We start from the raw sequence: 19,142 nt of genomic DNA on the forward strand, positions 1-19,142 counted from the left end.
TCAAAAAACTTACAATTGGTTGAGGTTTGAGAGCTTACATTGTAAATTTACAGTGAATTGAGTGTTAATTAAAGTGAATTGAGAGCTTACCGTGATTTGAGCTTGATTTATTGAGTGATTGAGAGCTCAATATCCCACCAAATTAGAAATTGAGTGATTGAGAGCTTTCTTTATCCTTCGGCTACAGAGCATAAATGCTTTGAAGTAAGGAACTAAGGAAGTAAATAAGGAAATAAGGAAATAAGAATAAAATAATTTTAGTAATTAGCAATTTAAATGGCTGTCAGCGCCGAAATTAGGCAAATTGCTTTTTTTATTGCATTTGAGTAATAAATATTTAATATTCTAATATTTATAATTATTAAGGAAAGGAGAATAATAGTTAAATATACTAAAATAGATGAGAAAATTTAAGGAAAATTTAAATGTAAGGAAAAGATGGTAATAAATATAGTTGGACAAATTAGACTACTTTAATAAATAAATGAGTAAATCAAAGGATATAATAATTTTGTTGGGTAAATTTTAAATTTTTAAAAATATTAATGGCTGTTTGAACCGTCGTAATTTAAGTCCGAACCGCCGCTACTAAAATATTTAAAATGACGTATTGTTGACACTCAATTTTGACCCTCCCCGATAATAATTAATTTCTGAACTTCTTAATTTTTCAAAAACGATTTAAAATAATTAATTTTTAGAAATTTTGAATAAATATATAATAGAATAATTTGCAAGTTGTTTCAAATAGTTTGTCACTTGTTATAATTTTTAAATAATAATATGTCTTTTATACAATTATGTATATAATTAGTGTATTTCATAAATATTGGAAAATCGTCTCAAAAAGATTTTGTTCAATTAGATATTTGATTAGTTTGTTTAGTTATCTAATAGTTTACAATTTTGAGTCAATTAGTTAATTTATAATTAAGTTAATTATTATATAATTATGTGTCTAATTAATATATTTTACGAATGTTCAAAAATTGTCTCAAAAGGATTTTAGCTTTATTTAAATATTGGGTTATTTAGTCGTTTATAGTGCTAAATTAATTAGTTTATAATTAAGTTGATTATTTTATTTTGTTAAGATTAAGAAGCTCGTTAATTAATTAATATTAATTCACTTTATTTAATTTTAGCCGAATTCACTAACTAAATCAATTTGGCTATCCCTTAAGCTTTAGTTGGTTATAATTGTAATGCAATTGACCATTTCCTAACTACAATCTTAGCCGCATTTTGCCCCGATTTTGGACCAATTTTCAGCCAGAACTTGGCCCAAATCCTTCTCCAAACAATACAGCCCATTAATGTCTTCAATTTCTAGTCAACATTACACCAAAATCCCAGCCCACTTTTTTTTTCCCTTAACCCACGCCCATATGACCCAAAACCCGACCCACCTTCCTTTCCCTTCAAAAAGAAAACCCAAAAGCGTACAACTGCACGCGTCAAAGTCCACACTTTCAGCAGCTTCCAACGTCTCTTCACGCGGCGTCTTCACGGCTAGCAAACGGCGTCACTGCACGGACTCTACGCATACAGGCAGTACACTGCCTCTTGCTGTTGTCTTCTGCTCGTCCCTCTCAATTTGCAGTCCCAGCATCACACATCTTTCGTCCTTGGGCGGTGGGATGATGCCACGTTGCGCCACAAGGACGATGAACTTGATCCCAAACGTCCATCTCCCCTTTCCTCTTCTGGAATGGGGCGAATTTCTCAAAAAAGGGTGTTGGTCCGAATTGGGAATTTTTTTTGATTTTCAAATTGGAATGGGTCTCATTCTTAGGGGAATTCTATCGGTTTCCCGCTCAAAGGAGGAACCCTATTTTTCCCTTGTATAAATAATCTCTTGTTTCTTATTGGAACGGGGAGATTTTTTTTGAAAAAGATATAGGGCTGGCAGTTTGAAGTTTAACGGCTAAAGTGAGAATAGTCGGAAAACACATTATACATTAAAGAAAGCAACGAGGATAGTTAATTCTAGTCTAAGTTTCTTTGCTCGATTTCATTGTCGTCACTCCCTCCAAGTTCAGTTGGGGCTGAGATTCCGTCCGAGTCTGCTGCTCGCCGTTCATGCTAGCATTTGTGGGGTGGAATTTGCTGCTCTCCTAGCTTGTCGTCATCCCGTTCGCTGCCCATAACACGGTAAACAACTCGTAATACTTTTACTCGTTTCGAGTTCGATATGTTGGTGTAAAATCCTGCTCTTTGCCGACTTTGATATGACTCTATGTAATGTGTTTAAATCTTAGTCTTTACTGTCTGTTCATCCTCTCTCTGAAGTTGGTGGTATGTTTTTTTTTTCTTTAAGTTGATTTAATGACTGTTCAAGTCCACTTCTCTGTTTTGTGTTCTTTTCGAACCAGCGGCTGTTGTACTTTTTTTTAAATTTTGACTTGTTTCATTGATCAATCAGGGCACTATTCTATTCTCATTTTGTTGAACTAGTATTCATGTTTTTGTTGTGTGTTTGGAGGGAGTCAAATGCATTAGCTAGCTGAACATTCTATTTCTTATGAATATAAGTTGAATTTTGAGATTGTGTTCTTTAATTTCTTTTAATCTGTTCATATCCTGTTCTGGGAGAAAATCCTTCATATATGTTCCCGAGTTATGTGCTGCTCACTGTCTTGCCCCAAGAAATTTGAGCTCTTCTTCTGTGTCTGTACCGTCTCGAGATAGCTATGCCTTGAATTTTTGGGAATGCCGGCAGCTGGTTGCTATATTTTCCTGGTAGCATTATGATGAAGTCCCGTTTTGGTCCCATGTGTTGGTCTTTTCTTATGTGTATGTGCCCATTTTGAGTCTTATATATATATATATATATTTATTTTATTTCATTTTGACAAAGTCTATTCTAACCCAGTTTGAATATATACATATGTACATATACGCTTACTAACCATTTAATATATATATTTATTTGTATTAGATTTATTAGTTTTTCTAACCATTTAATATATATATTTATTTGTATTAGATTTATTAGTTTTTCTAACTATTTAATATATATATTAATTTGTATTAGATTTATTAGTTTTTCTAACCATTTAATATATATATGTGTGTGTGTGTGTGTGTCATGTGAATGTTGTAATTAATCAAGGATCTCACCTTAAAAGTGTCCAACCAGAACTGTTAATGCTTGAATATTTTGTGAACCAAGTTTTATCTCTTTAGGATTGTTTGAGAGCATGTATAAGTTTGTCTTGAATTAAATAACAATGAATGCATGATTGGTCTGCCCAACCTCTCTAACCAGTCGCGATGCTAAGCGTTTCGGGGGGGGGGGGTGTGATGTTTTCTTGATTGTTTATTTCAGTCGGCTATTTTCTCATTTTATTGGCCTTCCTTTGAGACTTCTAAGTGCTTAATATCCTTCGGTCATCGTTATTAGTCTAAATGCATTACATTTTTATACTTGTTAAATTTTGCTGGGATTCTTAAGATTGGGAAGGTCAGCTTCTCTCGAGTGCTTACTAATTCATTTTATTTTATTTTATTTTTTATTTTATTTTATAGCTAAATCGTGTGTTTGGCATGTTGTTAATTTTTTTTTTTTTTTTTTTTTTTTTTTTTTTTTTGGAGTTATTGTACCGAAAGTGTCTTATTGCTTCATTTCCTCTCACGAATTATTATGAGTATTACTTATGTATTTTATTTGTTCTTGCCACATGTGAAATCTACCCGAGTTTGCCATGAACTCCTATTTCCCTTTGCATTACAAATGGGCCATTCAGGCCCAATGTTTTCTCCTGCCGAGTCAGCCAGCTACAAGAATTGGAGTACAGGCCCCGGGTTTAAAAATAGCGGAACAGATCGGGAGTTGAAAAGATTAGGCCAAAAGCCCGCCTCTATTTATTCCGAGTTGTATTTTGTCATTTTGGGCCTAAGCCCCCTTGTCATTATTTATTATTATTGCGTAAGTTCTTACGACAGGTGAAAATTTGGGCCAAAGGCCCAGAGAAAATTATTTCTTTCAATTTTGGACAGGTGCCACTCAAATGGGCCTTTGGCCTAAAACGAAATGGGCCCAAATACTGGTCCAGGCGGACAGAAACCAGATCTGGGCCTAACTCTCTTTCCCTCTTTATTTTATTGTGCTCATTTACTTGCTAGTATTTGTCATTAATCTTAAGGTCGAGAAGTTCAAATCTCCGAAAGACGCCAATTTTGATTTAACAATTAACTGAATCGGTCATCTCTTAACAAAAACTTAAAGAATAAGTTTTACAAAATATTTTCGCTTAGATAATATTTCACAATTCTATTTTTCTCCCTCAAATTGATCCTAACTAACAAAATAGTTCAATTTTGCAAAACAAGTTAAGTCAAAATTATTTTAGCCAAATGATTAATTGTCGGATAACCGCATTAGCGGATATTCTAGGTGCCTTAAAAACCTTCCTAGAATATTAATAAGAACCCCCGAACCCCCTTAAATATTTTCAATTGATTCCCTGTTTTAATTGATTGAAAAAAAAATAGTTTTCTTGATTTTTTCTTTAAAAATTAAGTGGCGACTCTTAAACCAGTCTACAATATAATTTTCCTTATAAAACAGAATGGCGACTTCCGCTGGGGATTTGAATGGTTCTAACCTTAAGATTAATTATTTGGCTATGTGTTTAACTGTTTGCTTGTTTAAATTATCGTATCTTATATTAATTGTGGCATTCATGGCACCCGATTCCGCCAAATGGCAAATAGATTGCATTAGGAAAAAAGGCGGTTACGTGGCTTACCACGGCTGTCCTTCAGAAAAAACACAAGTTAAATTCTTTGGAAGTGATAAACGAATAGTTGGCTTGTGGTCATCCAACGTCGTTTATTAGACTTCACCCCGTTGTTTGTCCGACTCGGGTAACCGTCACTTCTCAACCAATTCTAGTCAACCTAGAGTAGAGCGAAACCAAATCCAAATCTAAGCATTAGCCTAAGACGGCTTAATACCCAAGGCGTATTAAGTCCATTAGTAAATCTACCAAAAATCATGTCCAAGGTCCACGACCTAACGACATATCATATTGTTTGACATTTGAAAGATGTATGTGTGGAAACCTAATTGTTGCCTATTTGGGGGAGGGGAATCTTAACCGTGCTTATTTTGTAGGTATGGATCGATTTCCTAAATTCGACATGGTAGTAGAAGCCCCAGTTTTGCTCAAGATATGGTACAACGACCTCACTGTGGTTCACAAAAGGGTCCTCAACAAATATATAGGAGCCCTAACAGAACTCCTCAATATGGTTGGGTGGCCTGAACTGATTGAAGTCCTCACAGGCTATTGGGACAACGAGAAAATGGTGTTCCGATTTGGAACCATGGAAATCACTCCGACAATTGAGGAAATTCGGGACGGAATAGACACAGTCGGTACAGGGCTTGAAAGAAGAGTGAGAAAACAGGAACACATCTTAATCCCTAACAAGCCTACTCTCGAGGATATTGCAAATTGGCTTGGATTAAGAAAGGATCACGCCTTCTGGGCCGAAGGTTCTAGCGTTTCTTTCATGGATCTCTATGTTAGATTCAGGAATGCAAGCTTTTACGCGAATTACAACCAAGAGTTCAGGGTCACTTACAAAGAATGGGACGGGATCAGACCTTTGGCATTTGCCATCGCACTATTAGGCACCATGGTTTTCCCACACGGCCCGAGCCTCAGTATCAACACCCGAGTGATAATGCTTACGCACACTCTGTTCCACGGGCATCTGAACCAAGGGCAAGTAAAGTATTATCCTATTGCACCTGTCATCCTTTCCGACATGTACCGTGCTTTGGGGAAATGCAAGGAAGGGCATCGTTACTTTCAGGGTTGCAACCTTCTTCTTCAATGGTGGATAATGAGTCACTTGGTGAAGAGACATGGAACTCAAGAACTCCATACCCTTGATGAACATAATGCTCTTAAGAGTTTGAATGACATGTTGTTCTGGGCAGACTTGGAGAAAAGAAGAACTAGAGAAAGATGGGCTCAAATTTTCTCTAAGTTGAGAGAAGAAAACATCCAATGGATGTTCGACCGTTTCATCTCGAAAGATGCCATAGTACGGGGCGACAGACAACTTGTGCTTCCTCTGCCAGGTATTCGAGGTATTCGCCCATATGCACCCATCCGGGTCCTGAGGCAGTTCGGAAGAAGACAAACTACACCTCTAGAAGCATACTACCGTATCTATGTGTTCGACATCGGGGATGATAGAGTGCCTGAGGCTTCAGAGATGCTGAGAGAATGGAAAAGAGCCGTGCGAATGAACAAGGACACTATTGCCATAGATCGATTTAATGCGGGGTATGATGAACTTACAAAGCTTGGTTGAAGCGCAATATACAGGGTATCTCTTTCTCAGTTCCGAACATTTACCGTAGTGTAGAGGACAAAGAGTCCAAAACTTTGATAGAACTGAGAGAGGTAAAGAAGAGAAGCCCAGGAAATGCACGAGCAATTTCTCCGAAAGCAAGAAGAGGATAAGTACGCCCTCGAGAGCGTAACTCAAGAACTAGAAAGCTTGAGAAGCGATTTGGGAGAGCTTAACTTATGGATTGGAGATAAGAAAAGCGGAATGTGCCTCGAAGACTGGGAAGAGAAAGGTCGCCGGAGCGAAGGATACTTGCTGATGATTCAATACAGGCTTCAACATCTCATGGCACAGAACAAGATGAGCAGATCAGAGACGGGGCCATCGGGAACATCTTAGCGGATTTCGCCCCTGTGTGGGTTTTTCTATATGTACTTATTGTTATTTGCCCCTGCGTGGCTTACCTTTCTTGTATTTCGGTACTCTTTTCAAATGACCCCTGCGTGGGCCTTTCCTTTGTGATTTGCGTTTATTCCCTATTTCCCTTGCTTATTTTCGCTTCTTGAACATCATTTTATATGCGAAATTTGCTTTGGGGTAACAAAATGGTTCAATTCTACACATACATCTTTCAAATACGCTAGGCCTACCCTTGGCACAAAAGGGTCCCCTACTTGTTTAGGATGCGCGATATATGCTTGTGTGCTTTAGCTGTTTATGTGATATTGTTGCTTTGAATGATGATATTTTAGCCCACTCCTTTTCAAAAAAATTTCCAAAAATCTCTACAATACCAAATACAAGTCAATATCAAAATGTCCGACCAAAATTCCATGAGTCTTGAGTTTCTCAGCCAGAAATAAAATCCCAATACCAAATCCTAAAATATTACTCTATCATCTCAGGAAAGGTGAAATTGCTGCCAAGATGGAAAGAGGCAAGCGTATCGACATAGAGCTAACCGAAGAGGATTTGAGGACGGAAATTGCAGCAGCTCAGGCAAGAGATCCAAGAAACTAGAGAAAAAGAATAAAAGTGGAGTTTGCCACCGCGATCGCACGAGCAACAAATGCGGCACTAGACGCGGAGTTGGCAGCAAAGATGACAAAATGTGCTGTTATAGATGAAGAGACAACTGACGTGTGCGGAAGAAGCGAGATGCCCTCAAAGAGATAACCGTGATGCTTCAGAAGCCACGTGGAAAACACTCTTTCTTCAGCCAAGAGGCCACCAACAGTGATCCCAGAGGCGCTAGACCTGAAGCTACTGAAGAAGATACGGGGGAGGAAATTGTCTATAGACCTCCTTTCAAGGACGGTGGAAAGAAGAGAATGAGGAAACCGCCCCCGAAACATACGAGTTTAACCCCCGTGGCTAATAAACAGTCAGAGGAAGAAGCTTCGGTGAAGGCACATCTATCTTTTAGGAGCTTTATTATCTGTTTTTCACTATCCTTGTAATCACCAGAAATGAATGAATGAAAATGAAAATTTCCTTTGTATTCGAACTACGTAGGGCCTGAATTCTCCTTGGGAGATACGTAGGCAGCCTTTCAAGGCCCGGCCCCTATCTTTTTCAAATTTTCTTTCCCTCTTTCATTCTACAAAGAAACATTGAGTTCAGATCAACAGATGACAGAAGATGCAACAAGAAAACCTTAGCTCAACGCAATTTAGCCTTTCTAAGTCACTAGCCCCAAAATAAAACGAGCAAATTCCTGCTTGTTTCAAAAATCAGTCCCCATTACTCGTGGGTTAACGTGTCCTCAAACGAAAGCAACTTTTATGTGTTTATCTGCTTTCTATGTGATATCTTGCATTATTCATCCAGAATAATACTGACATATTTGCCTTTGAGTTGTTTTTCTCTGCAGGTAGTTAGAACTGATCTGTGTTGATACACTGGCTGAACACCCCTATTTTACCAGATCAAAAGGGCCTACAGATTCCTTTCCCAGCCAAAATTCACAAAAGGGAAAACAGCAATGAGTGATAACAACGAAGAACCTGGCCTTACCGATGTCGTGGTGGCTCAACCCGCCCTTGCTGATCAGAATGAACTGATCCTGCAGTTGATGCAACAAATTGCTGAGATGAGGGTCGAGATGCAGAAAAGACAAGATTTGCCTCCTCCGATTTTTGCTGTCAACACTCAACCAGACGGAAGACCTCCGGCTCAAATTCCCCCCTCCTAACGTGGAACAGGCTCAAAACCCATCTTCAAGCCCTGCTCATAATCCCTCCGTCATCGACCTTACCACTCAAAACCCCCATTACGCCTCAGCTTCTTATCAAACACCACCCCCTCCTCAAAATACCAACCTCCAAGCACCACTCCTTCCCCCTAATGCAAACCACCAAACTAGTCTGCCCCCCATGGCCAAAACGCTAATAACCCCACGCACTTCCCTCCCTCACCAAAACCTGTACACCAACCCCCAGACTTATCCCCAAAACTATCACGCCCCTTTAAAATGGCCAGAGTCCTCTATCGCTCCACCACTACCGCAAAAACCCGTTTTCCAAATACCAGTTCCCAACGAGCATGATCCCCATGGTTCGGAGCTCGACCACTATGAGGAGAGGAGAGAGAGTGGAGGTCAAAGGAAGAGACCGCCAAGATAGATATGAAGGAGGAAATTAGAAAAGCCATGAAGGAGTTGAATTGCATTCCTGAGGTTGCCGGGGTTGAGTTATGAAGACCTATGCATTCATCCGAATCTGGACCTCCCTGAAGGGTTCAAGGTGCCGAAATTCGACATCTTTGGAGGAACAGGGAACCCCTTAGCGCACCTGAGGGCCTACTGTGACCAACTCGTGGGAGTTGGGAGAGACGAAGCTTTGTTTAATGCGGCTTTTTAGCCGAAGTTTGAACGGAGAGGCTCTAGAATGGTTTACGTCTCATGAAACGAAACAGTGGTCTAAGCTGGAATGCTTTGGCTAAGGACTTCATCGAACGATTCGCCTACAATGTGGAGATCGTTCCTGATCGTTACTCCTTGGAGAAGATGAAGCAGAAGCCGACCGAAAGCTACAGGGAATTTGCATATAGATGGCGAAAAGAGGCAGCTAGAGTTAGACCTCCTATGTCAGAAAAGGAAATTGTTGAAGTGTTTGTGCGGGTGCAGGAGCCCGAATATTATGACAGAATTATGTTGCTCGTTGGAGCAAAATTTGCTGAGATAGTCAAGGTAGGTGAGACTATCGAGGATGGGTTGAGAACCGGGGAAGATTGCCCGTGTTGCTGCCTCGCCCGGATCTTCGGGCTTGTTGAAGAAGAAAAGAGAGGATGTGTCCTCTATCTTTATGAGGGGAAGAAGACCCCAAGGAAATCATCATCATACCAAGGTCGTTCTCGACCTTCACAGAGTTCGTACCCGGCATGTTATGCACAGGTTGATTACCAAAATACCCCTCCCCCAGTTACCAAAATACCCTCCTCCCAGTTATCAAAATACTCCCCTCCAATTTACCAAACTCCACCTCATCACTATCGGAACGTCGCCCCAACTGTGCCAATGTTCAGACAAATTACCAAACACCTCCCCCAATGTACCAAACCCCAGCTCCACTTTACCAAAATACCCCCTCGAACTACCAAGCTCCACAACCAAACTACCAAACCAACTCATATCCCAGATATCAAGCCCCCCGTCCAAACGCTCCAAATTATCGCCAAATGCCTCCTCCTCAACAAGGCAATTACGATCCCCCCGTCCTAGATTTGAGAAGAAGCCTGCTAGAATTTTCACTCCGCTTATTGAAAGCCGAACAAAGCTGTTCGAGCGATTAACTGCGGCAGGATATATTCATCCAGTGGGCCCAAGCCGGTTGACACTAGCTCAAAGTTTTACAGACCTGATCAGAGGTGCGCGTATCACTCCAACAGTGTTGGACATGATACGAGGACTGTATCAACCTGAAGCATAAGATCCAAGACCTGATTGACCAGAATGTGGTCTCTCTTCAGACAGTCGCGCCCAATGTCAATAGTAATCCTTTGCCAAATCATGGAGGCGCCACTATCAATATGATAGAGACAGATGACGATGTGTGCGTGACAAAGACAATAGTTTCGATTGCTCCTGATGAACTGGAAAGGGCTGTAGCTTCGTTGAGCATCAGAGAGAAGAAAGAGTTTGTGATTCTGACACCCGAGAAGGCTGTTGCCTTGGTGCCAGAGAAACTCTTACCCAACCAAAGTTTGTGATTGAAACGGCTGTTACCCAGGTATGACCAGATCCGGCAGGTGCTACACACCGGAAGAGTTGGCTCAAGGAGGGCAGAAGAAGGACCAACAAAAAGGCCGATTAGTGAAGCTGAAGCCGAGGAGTTCTGGAGAAGATGCAGCCGAAAGATTATTCAATTGTGAAGCATTTGGAGAAGACACCAGCTCAGATTTCTGTATGGGCTTTGTTGATGAGCTCACAACTGCATAGGCAGCGTTGATGAAGGCTTTGGATGATACTTATGTGCCTGTGGGTACTAACAGTGACAATTAGCAGCCATGATAAACCAGGTCATCGAGGACCGAATCAGTTTTGTGACGAAGAGCTGCCCTTTGAAGGGAGGATGCACAACAAAGCTCTGCACGTCACCTGTATGTGTCGAGACAAGATAATTAATCGCGTCTTGGTCGATGGATCCGGTCTTAATATTTGCCCACTTTCGACTCTGAGGCAGCTGAAATTCGACTTGGGAAAGCTTCACCAGAACCAAGTCAATGTGAGGGCCTTTGATGGAGTGCAAAGAGACACATTGGGTGCAGTAAACTTGGATATTCAGGTGGGTCCTGCGGATTTTAATGTGGAGTTCCAGGTGTTGGATATCAACACCAGTTACAACTTGCTTCTGGGAAGACCGTTTATTCATATGGCTGGGGCTGTGTCTTCTACCCTTCACCAACTAATGAAGTTTGTTTGGAAGGACAAGGAATTGGTCATTTATGGTGAAGGGAGTCATTCCAATGGGTATGCACCGATCGTTGATGATGTCTCTCGAGGTTGTGATTTCTACACGGTGGAGCTGGTAAATGCCACCGGTGATGACTTGGCTCCACAACCTCCTATGCCTGCCGTGTACAAGATGATTGCTACTGTTATGCTCCAGAATGGTTTCGAACCAGGTTTTGGATTGGGGAAGCATTTCCAAGGAATCGTCGAGCCTATCCAAATTCCCCAAAGGAGCAAAGTTTGGTTTGGGATATGTCCCAACAGATGACGAAGCAGAGATGAAGAACAAGAATGTTGATCAAGCATTGGCCAGGCCAATTCCTCATCTGTACCAGTCATTCCGGTGCGAGGATATGTCAATGATGATGGTCTCGGGGAAGGAATCTGTGGCCTTTTTGAGGAGATTGATGCGGTCATCGAGGAAGAGGCTGGGACATCAGGCATCCGTGATGCAGAACCTGAGGAGCAATTGCAGAACTGGACCTCCACACCACTCCTGATTTCCCGCTCATCTGGGTAGAAAAGACATGTGTCTTTGTTTTTTTAAAATCGGTGGTAGTCCGGAAGAGGCCCGAGACCCACCCTTTATGCAGTTTTATTTGTTTGAAGTTTTTAAATTCCCTTGTGTGTTTCAAAAGGCAAAATGGCCCTCGGCCATGGCCAAAGTTTGTGCTTGTTTTCAATTTAAATGAAAAGCCTCTTTTATCAAATTTGTTTGTTTACTTATCTGTTTATATTTTACTTTCCTAACTTTGTTTGTTTATGATTTCAGTAATATTAATTTAAAACCTGCCAATGTCATGTCATGTCATGAACCGAGTGAACAAAATGAGGCAGGTGATGATGAGTGTGAGGAATGAAGAAGAAGAAATGAGGTTCCGAACATGTTGCTGAAGAGTTTCGACAATTCGAAATCAACACAAGCCAAATTTGGAAGAAACCGAAACTGTGAATCTCGGAGATGAGGAATGTGTTAAAGAAGTAAGAATCAGTGTCCATCTGACGGAAGCTCAAAGAAGAGACCTGGTTCGTTTGCTTAGGGAGTACATTGATGTATTTGCCTGGTCTTATAAAGACATGCCAGGGCTGAGCACAAATATGGTGTCCCACAAGTTGCCGATCAATCCAGATTTCAGTCCAGTAAAACAAAAGACTCGGAAGTTCAAGCCTGAGTTGAGTTTGAAGATCAAAGAGGAGATTACAAAGCAGATCGAGTCCCAAGTAGTGGAAGTGACGCAGTATCCGACTTGGTTAGCTAATGTTGTTCCGGTTGCCAAGAAAGACGGAAAAATAAGAATTTGTGTCGATTACAGAGATCTCAACAAAGCTAGCCCAAAAGATAATTTTCCATTACCAAATATTCACATTCTCATTGATAACTGTGCTAAGCATGAGATGCAGTCATTTGTGGATTGTTATGCGGGTTACCACCAGATCCTGATGGACGAAGAAGATGCAGAAAAGACAGCTTTCATCACGCCTTGGGGTGTATATCATTATCGGGTGATGCCTTTTGGTCTCAAAAATGCCGGTGCTACTTACATGAGGGCTATGACGACCATTTTTCACGATATGATTCACAAGGAGATCGAGGTGTATGTAGATGATGTCATAATCAAGTCCCGCGAGAGTTCGGATCACTTGACTCACTTGAGAAATTCTTTGATCGTCTACGCCGATATAATTTGAAGTTAAATCCCGCCAAATGTGCTTTTGGAGTGCCAGCTGGCAAGTTGTTGGGATTTATAGTCAGCAGGAGGGGCATTGAGCTTGACCCTTCCAAGATCAAGGCGATCCAAGAATTACCTCCTCCAAAGACCAAGAAAGAGGTGATGAGTTTTTAGGAAGGTTGAACTACATCAGTCGGTTATAGCTCAATCCACCGTGGTGTGTGAGCCCATCTTTAAGTTATTGAAAAAAGATGCCTCGACCAAGTGGACCGGAGAATGTCAAACTGCTTTTGACCATCAAGAACTATTTGTCCAATCCACCGGTGTTGGTCCCTCCGCGAGAAGGGAGTCCGTTATTGTTATATTTGTCTGTCTCAGATAATGCATTGGGATGCGTGCTTGGTCAACATGATGAAACTGGGAAGAAAGAGCGAGCCATTTATTACTTGAGCAAAAAGTTCACTCCATATGAGGCTCGTTACACTCTTTTGGAGAGAACATGTTGTGCTTTGACTGGATGCTCAAAAGTTGAGACATTATTGTTCTTCTTATACCACATACCTTATTTCCAGGATGGACCCGTTGAAGTATATTTTCCAGAAAGCAATGCCGACCGGGAAGTTGGCTAAATGGCAAATGCTTTTGAGTGAGTTTGACATTGTGTATGTGACTCAGAAGGCGATAAAGGCGCAAGCCTTGGCTGATCATCTTGCAGAGAATCCAGTTGATGAAGAGTATGAACCGCTCAAGACTTATTTTCCCGATGAGGAAGTTTCGTTTGTTGAAGGATATTTCTGAAGTACCCTGGTTGGAGAGTGTTCTTTGATGGAGCGGCGAATCATCAAGGGAAAGGAATCGGAGCGGTCTTAGTGTCAGAAACCGGTCAGCACTATCCTATGGCGGCTAAACTCCGATTTAATTGCACAAACAACATGGCTGAGTATGAAGCTTGCATCCTCGGTCTGAAGATGGCAATTGATATGAAATTCATGAGCTTTGGTTATTGGAGATTCAGATTTGCTGATTCATCAAGTTCAAGGGAATGGGCCGTGAAGAATCCAAAGATCACACCATATGTGCAGTATATACAGAAGTTGTGCAAAGATTTCGCAAGATTGAGTTCAGACACACTCCCAGACACAAATGAGTTGGCCGATGCTCTTGCCACCATCGCCTCAATGATGAAACATCCAGATACAAGTTATATTGATCCAGTGGATATAGAGGTAAAAGAGCAGCCTGTTCATTGTTCACATGTTGAAGCAGAACCAGATGGTTTGCCTTGGTATTTTGACATCAAGAAGTATTTAGAGGACGGGACTTATCCTGAGAATGCAACGTTCAACCAGAAGAAGTCGATACGCCGCATGGCCCTCAATTTCTTTGCAAGTGGGGAAATCCTTTATAGGAACTCCAGATTTAGGTCTTCTCAGATGCGTGATGCTAGTGAAGCTGCAAACTTCTGAACAGATACATGCCGGAGTTTGTGGTACTCACATGAATGGGCTCACTTTGGCAGGAAGATCCTTCGAGCCGGCTATTTTTGGATGACTATGGAACATGATTGTTGCAAGTTTGTGCAAAATGTCATAAATGTCAAGTGCATGGTGATTTGATTCGAGTGCCGCCTCACGAACTAATGCTATGAGTTCACCTTGGCCTTTTGTAGCTTGGGGCATGGATGTCATTGGTCCAATAGAGCCAGCCGCCTCTAACGGACACAGATTCATTTTGGTTGCCATTGACTACTTCACCAAGTGGGTGGAAGCAGCTTCGTACAAGTCGGTGACCAAGAAAGTTGTAGCTGATTTTGTTCGCAACAATTTGATATGTAGGTTTGGAGTACCAGAATCCATCATTACTGATAATGGAGCGAATCTCAACAGTCACTTGATGAGAGAGATATGTGAACAATTCAAGATTACTCACCGAACTCAACCGCCTATCGTCCCCAAATGAATGGAGCTGTAGAAGCGCCAACAAGAACATAAAGAAGATTTTGAGGAAAATGATTGATAATCGCAGAGGTTGGCACGAGATGTTGCCATATGCTTTGTTGGGTTACCGAACGACTGTCAGAACATCAGTTGGAGCTACTCCATATTTGCTAGTATATGGAACAGAAGCAGTTATACCTGCAGAAGTTGAAATACCTTCATTGAGAATCATCCAAGAAGCTGAATTGTGATGCTGAATGGGTTCGCAAGCGGATTGATCAGTTAACACTGATTGATGAGAAGAGAATGGTTGCGTTTGTCATGGTCAACTGTATCGACAGAGAATGATTCGTGCTTTCCACAAGAAAGTAAGAGCCAGAATGTTTGAAGTTGGTCAGTTAGTTCTCAAACGCATTTTCCCTCATCAGGATGAGTACAAAGGGAAATTTGCACCAAATTGGCAAGGACCCTACATGGTTCGCAAAGTGTTATCTGGAGGTGCCTTATCCTGTCGGAGATGGATGGCACCGAATGGCCGAAACCGATCAACTCAGATGCTGTCAAGAGATACTATGTGTGAAGTTTCAGTTTGTATTTTCTGTCATTTCCTTGTAATCGTTCTTTGCTTGTAATCTTTGTTTAAATCTATCCCTGTAATGAACTACGTCTGACCTGAATTCTCAAGAATGAGATACGTAGGCGGCCTATGTCGGCCTCGGTCACCCTTTTCCCTTTTAATATTTCTTTGTATTTGAACTACGTTCGACCTGAATTCTCAAGAATGAGATACGTAGGCGGCCTATGTCGGCCTCGGTCGTTTCTTTGTAAAATTCTATTTTTGTTAATCCTTGAGGGGAACTACGTTTGACCTGATTCCTGCCTCAACGGGATACGTAGGCGCCACAAGGGCTCGGTCATATCCCGTAAGATTTCTATTTTTCTTTACAATAGAAACTGGGACAGAATTTTTGAGAGGGACTCAAAAATTCTCGAGAAAAGATTTCCAACAAAGTCAAGACTGAAGTTACTTTGAGATTTGCAACTGGACAGAATTTTTGAGAAATCTCAAAAATTCCGTGATTTGCTCACCAACGTTAAGATAACCAAGACAGTTAACTGGGACAGAAATTTTGAGATGGCCTCAAAATTTCAACCGGGTCTATCGGCAGTTTAGAACAACTTTGAATACTTCCCAACAAGTAATCAGATAGATCCAAAACATCAACTCAAATGACGTCACTAAGCTTGGCGTGACATGACACTTGGCAGTGACATTTTCCAAATGCTACTTTTTGAAAATCTATTTTTTTTAAAACTTTTCCTACATGTTTCAATTATTTTTACATAAAAAATGTTTTGTCTTATCTATCAAGAAGCGGGAGATCGGAGAAATCAACCGGAGATAGCAAGACAAGGAGCAGACAACCGAAGAGATCAACACAGATCAGTTCATTTTGTAAAAAACTAACAATTTTTCTGTGGATGCAGGTCTATAGGTTTGCCTCAAGATCGCATATTCTTCCATTCAATGAATATGAGAAGTCAAAAGGGCGAAGAGCTCCAAATTGACAACTTTTCTGTGGATGCAGGAAATATTTCATGCTTCTTATATAAGAATTGGGAATATGAGTAGCATTATTTATTCAAATTTCAGCAAGCAAGGTTCATAACGAACATGCAATTATGTTCGGAGATGGGACAAATGAAAACCTTGAAGAGAGAAATATTATTATTTTCCAGCAACTAAAGATACCTGGAAGATATTTATCTGCATTATATTATCAGATATGATAATATTCTTACCCTGAAGGTTATTTATATCGTATTGTCGAATGAGACGATACCACTACCCGGAAGTCATTTATATCGTATTGTCAAATGAGATGATACCACTACTCCGAGGGTCATTTTTATTTATATTGTCGATTGAGACGATATCACTACCCGGAGAGTCATTTATATCGTATTGTCAAATGAGATGATACCACTACTCCGAGGGTCATTTCTATTTATATTGTCGATTGAGATGATACCGCCATCCAAAAGATACCCAGAAGATCACATATGTTGCTCGGTGAAGCATTATCTTTATTTGGTATCAATGGGTATCATCAAAAGAAGTCATGCATCACGAGAAAAGAGATTCATGCATTGCAAGAGAAAGTCATGCATCGCGAAAGAAGAAAAGATCCATGCATCGCGAAAAAAGATCTATGCATTGTGAGGAAAAGATTCATGCATTGCAAGAAAAGATCCATGCATCGCGGGAAAAGTCATGCATTGCAAAGAAGATCCATGCATCGCGGGAAAAGTCATGTATTGCAAGAGAAGATTCATGCATCGCAAAAGAAAGTCATGCATCGCGAAAGAAGAGAGGATCATGCATCGCGGAAAAAGATCAATGCATTACGGGAAAAAGATCAATGCATTGCGAGAAAAAATTCATGCATTGCAAGAGAAGATCCATGCATCGCGGAAAAAGTCATGCATTGCAAGAGAAGATTCATGCATTGCAAGAGAGTCATGCATCGCGGAGGAAAAGATTCATGCATAACAAGAGAAAGAAATCATGCATCGCGGGGAAGCCATGCATTGCAAGAGGAGAAGTCATGCATGACAAGAAAAGAGATTTATGTATTACAAGAGAAGAAAGGAGATTCATGTATTACAAGAGAAATAAATCATGCATTGCAAGAGAAATAAGTCATGCATCTCGGAGAAGTCATGCATAGCAAGAGAAAGAAGTCATGCATCGCGGAAAGTCATGCATCGCGGAGAAACCATGCATAGCAAGAGAAGATTCATGTATCGTGGGAAAAGGATTCATGCATTGCAAGAGAAGATTCATGCATCGCGAAAAGAGATTCATACATCGCGGGAAAAAGATTCACTTAGATTCGCCTATCAAAGAAGATTGACATCGGATGCATCATTTTTCTTTGCAACAACGACATCAAAAGAACTATCAACATATTATATCAGCCTATTTTATTTACTTTGACATCAAATGAAGAGTACATTGAAGATTATATTGCAAATATGAGACATAAGCTTTATTTGCTTCACGTCAAATATGATGGAGTTGACGTTAAGCGTTCAAGGAGAGAAATTAAGTGTCAACACGGTAAAAGACACTGTCTCCCATTTGAATTACATTTTTATACTAATGAGTTTTATCTCAGTCTTTGTCGAGAGCATCCAAGAGGATGAATTCTCAAAACAAAGCACAGGTGCGGACGACATCAATTAGGATGCAGCACAACGTGGAACTTTTTCTTAGCAGCGAACTGGGACACAGTCCAAAGAGGAGTGCCAAACTCTTAGGACACGAGCAGATGAGCGACTTCCACCACAGTCAAACCACACCCCTATCAGAAGGCATGTGGGTTATTCTTTAGGTTTGTCGGTTTCAATTTCGCATACGGAAATCTTTGGTCTCTACCGGAAGCAGCTTTCCAATCTGAGTGACAATGCACCAAAGTTTTGAAAATTATGTCTGTGTAAGTTCTTAAGTATGGGTGTGAAGCGCGCCACATTCATGACTAAGAGGTTGCAAACTTCCTTTTCATACTCGACTTACTGTGTCGCCTTTCTAAAACCAAATGTGGTCTAGCATAATAGATTTCCTTTTCAACCGATAGAGTCGAACTGCAAGCAACCTGATTCCTAATGTTTAAGGATATGTAGGCGGGCTCAATGTTAAAAAATTCGGTTGTATTCCAACATTCACTCTTAAATTGCATTCCCGAGCATTTTTGATGTCTTCATAATTCGATATCAGGATGACTTTTGAATTCTTTCATAATCATGCGCTAAATCAAGTATATCGAACTACAAGTGGCCTGAATTCTCATATAGCCTGAGATATGTAGGAAACCCACTTCTGGGGTTCGGCCATAATTCTTAAAGTCCGTACCAAATTACTTTTCCACAAGATGAAGATGTGGTCGGTCAAAATTGGATTAGTCAATTTCATTTTCCTCGGATTTCTTGCATCAATCCGAATACAATGAGGGACAGTTGTTGACACTCAATTTTGACCCTCCCCGATAATAATTAATTTCTGAACTTCTTAATTTTTCAAAAAACGATTTAAAATAATTAATTTTTTTAGAAATTTTGAATAAATATATAATAGAATAATTTGCAAGTTGTTTCAATAGTTTGTCACTTGTTATAATTTTTAAATAATAATATGTCTTTTATACAATTATGTATATAATTAGTGTATTTCATAAATATTGGAAAATCGTCTCAAAAAGATTTTGT

The 19,142-nt window shown here is 40.4% G+C and overlaps 1 protein-coding gene across 1 annotated transcript; it reads left to right on the forward strand.

Annotated features, from left to right (window-relative positions):
• Positions 1–5,124: 5,124 nt before the first annotated feature.
• On the forward strand, positions 5,125–6,336 carry LOC125814000 (uncharacterized). The gene has a single exon (XM_049493479.1). The coding sequence runs from the start codon at positions 5,125–5,127 to the stop codon at positions 6,334–6,336; it is 1,212 nt and encodes a 403-aa protein (XP_049349436.1).
• The last annotated feature ends 12,806 nt before the right edge of the window (positions 6,337–19,142 follow it).

The sequence above is a fragment of the Solanum verrucosum genome, unplaced genomic scaffold (assembly GCF_900185275.1).
Source record: "Solanum verrucosum unplaced genomic scaffold, falcon-dt-bn FXZP01000205.1, whole genome shotgun sequence".
NCBI classification, from domain to species: Eukaryota; Viridiplantae; Streptophyta; class Magnoliopsida; order Solanales; family Solanaceae; genus Solanum; species Solanum verrucosum.

Bases quoted from the DNA above. Each gene is read 5' to 3' on its own strand.
- LOC125814000 (XM_049493479.1), top strand. From the start codon at position 5,125: ATGGATCGATTTCCTAAATTCGACATGGTAGTAGAAGCCCCAGTTTTG.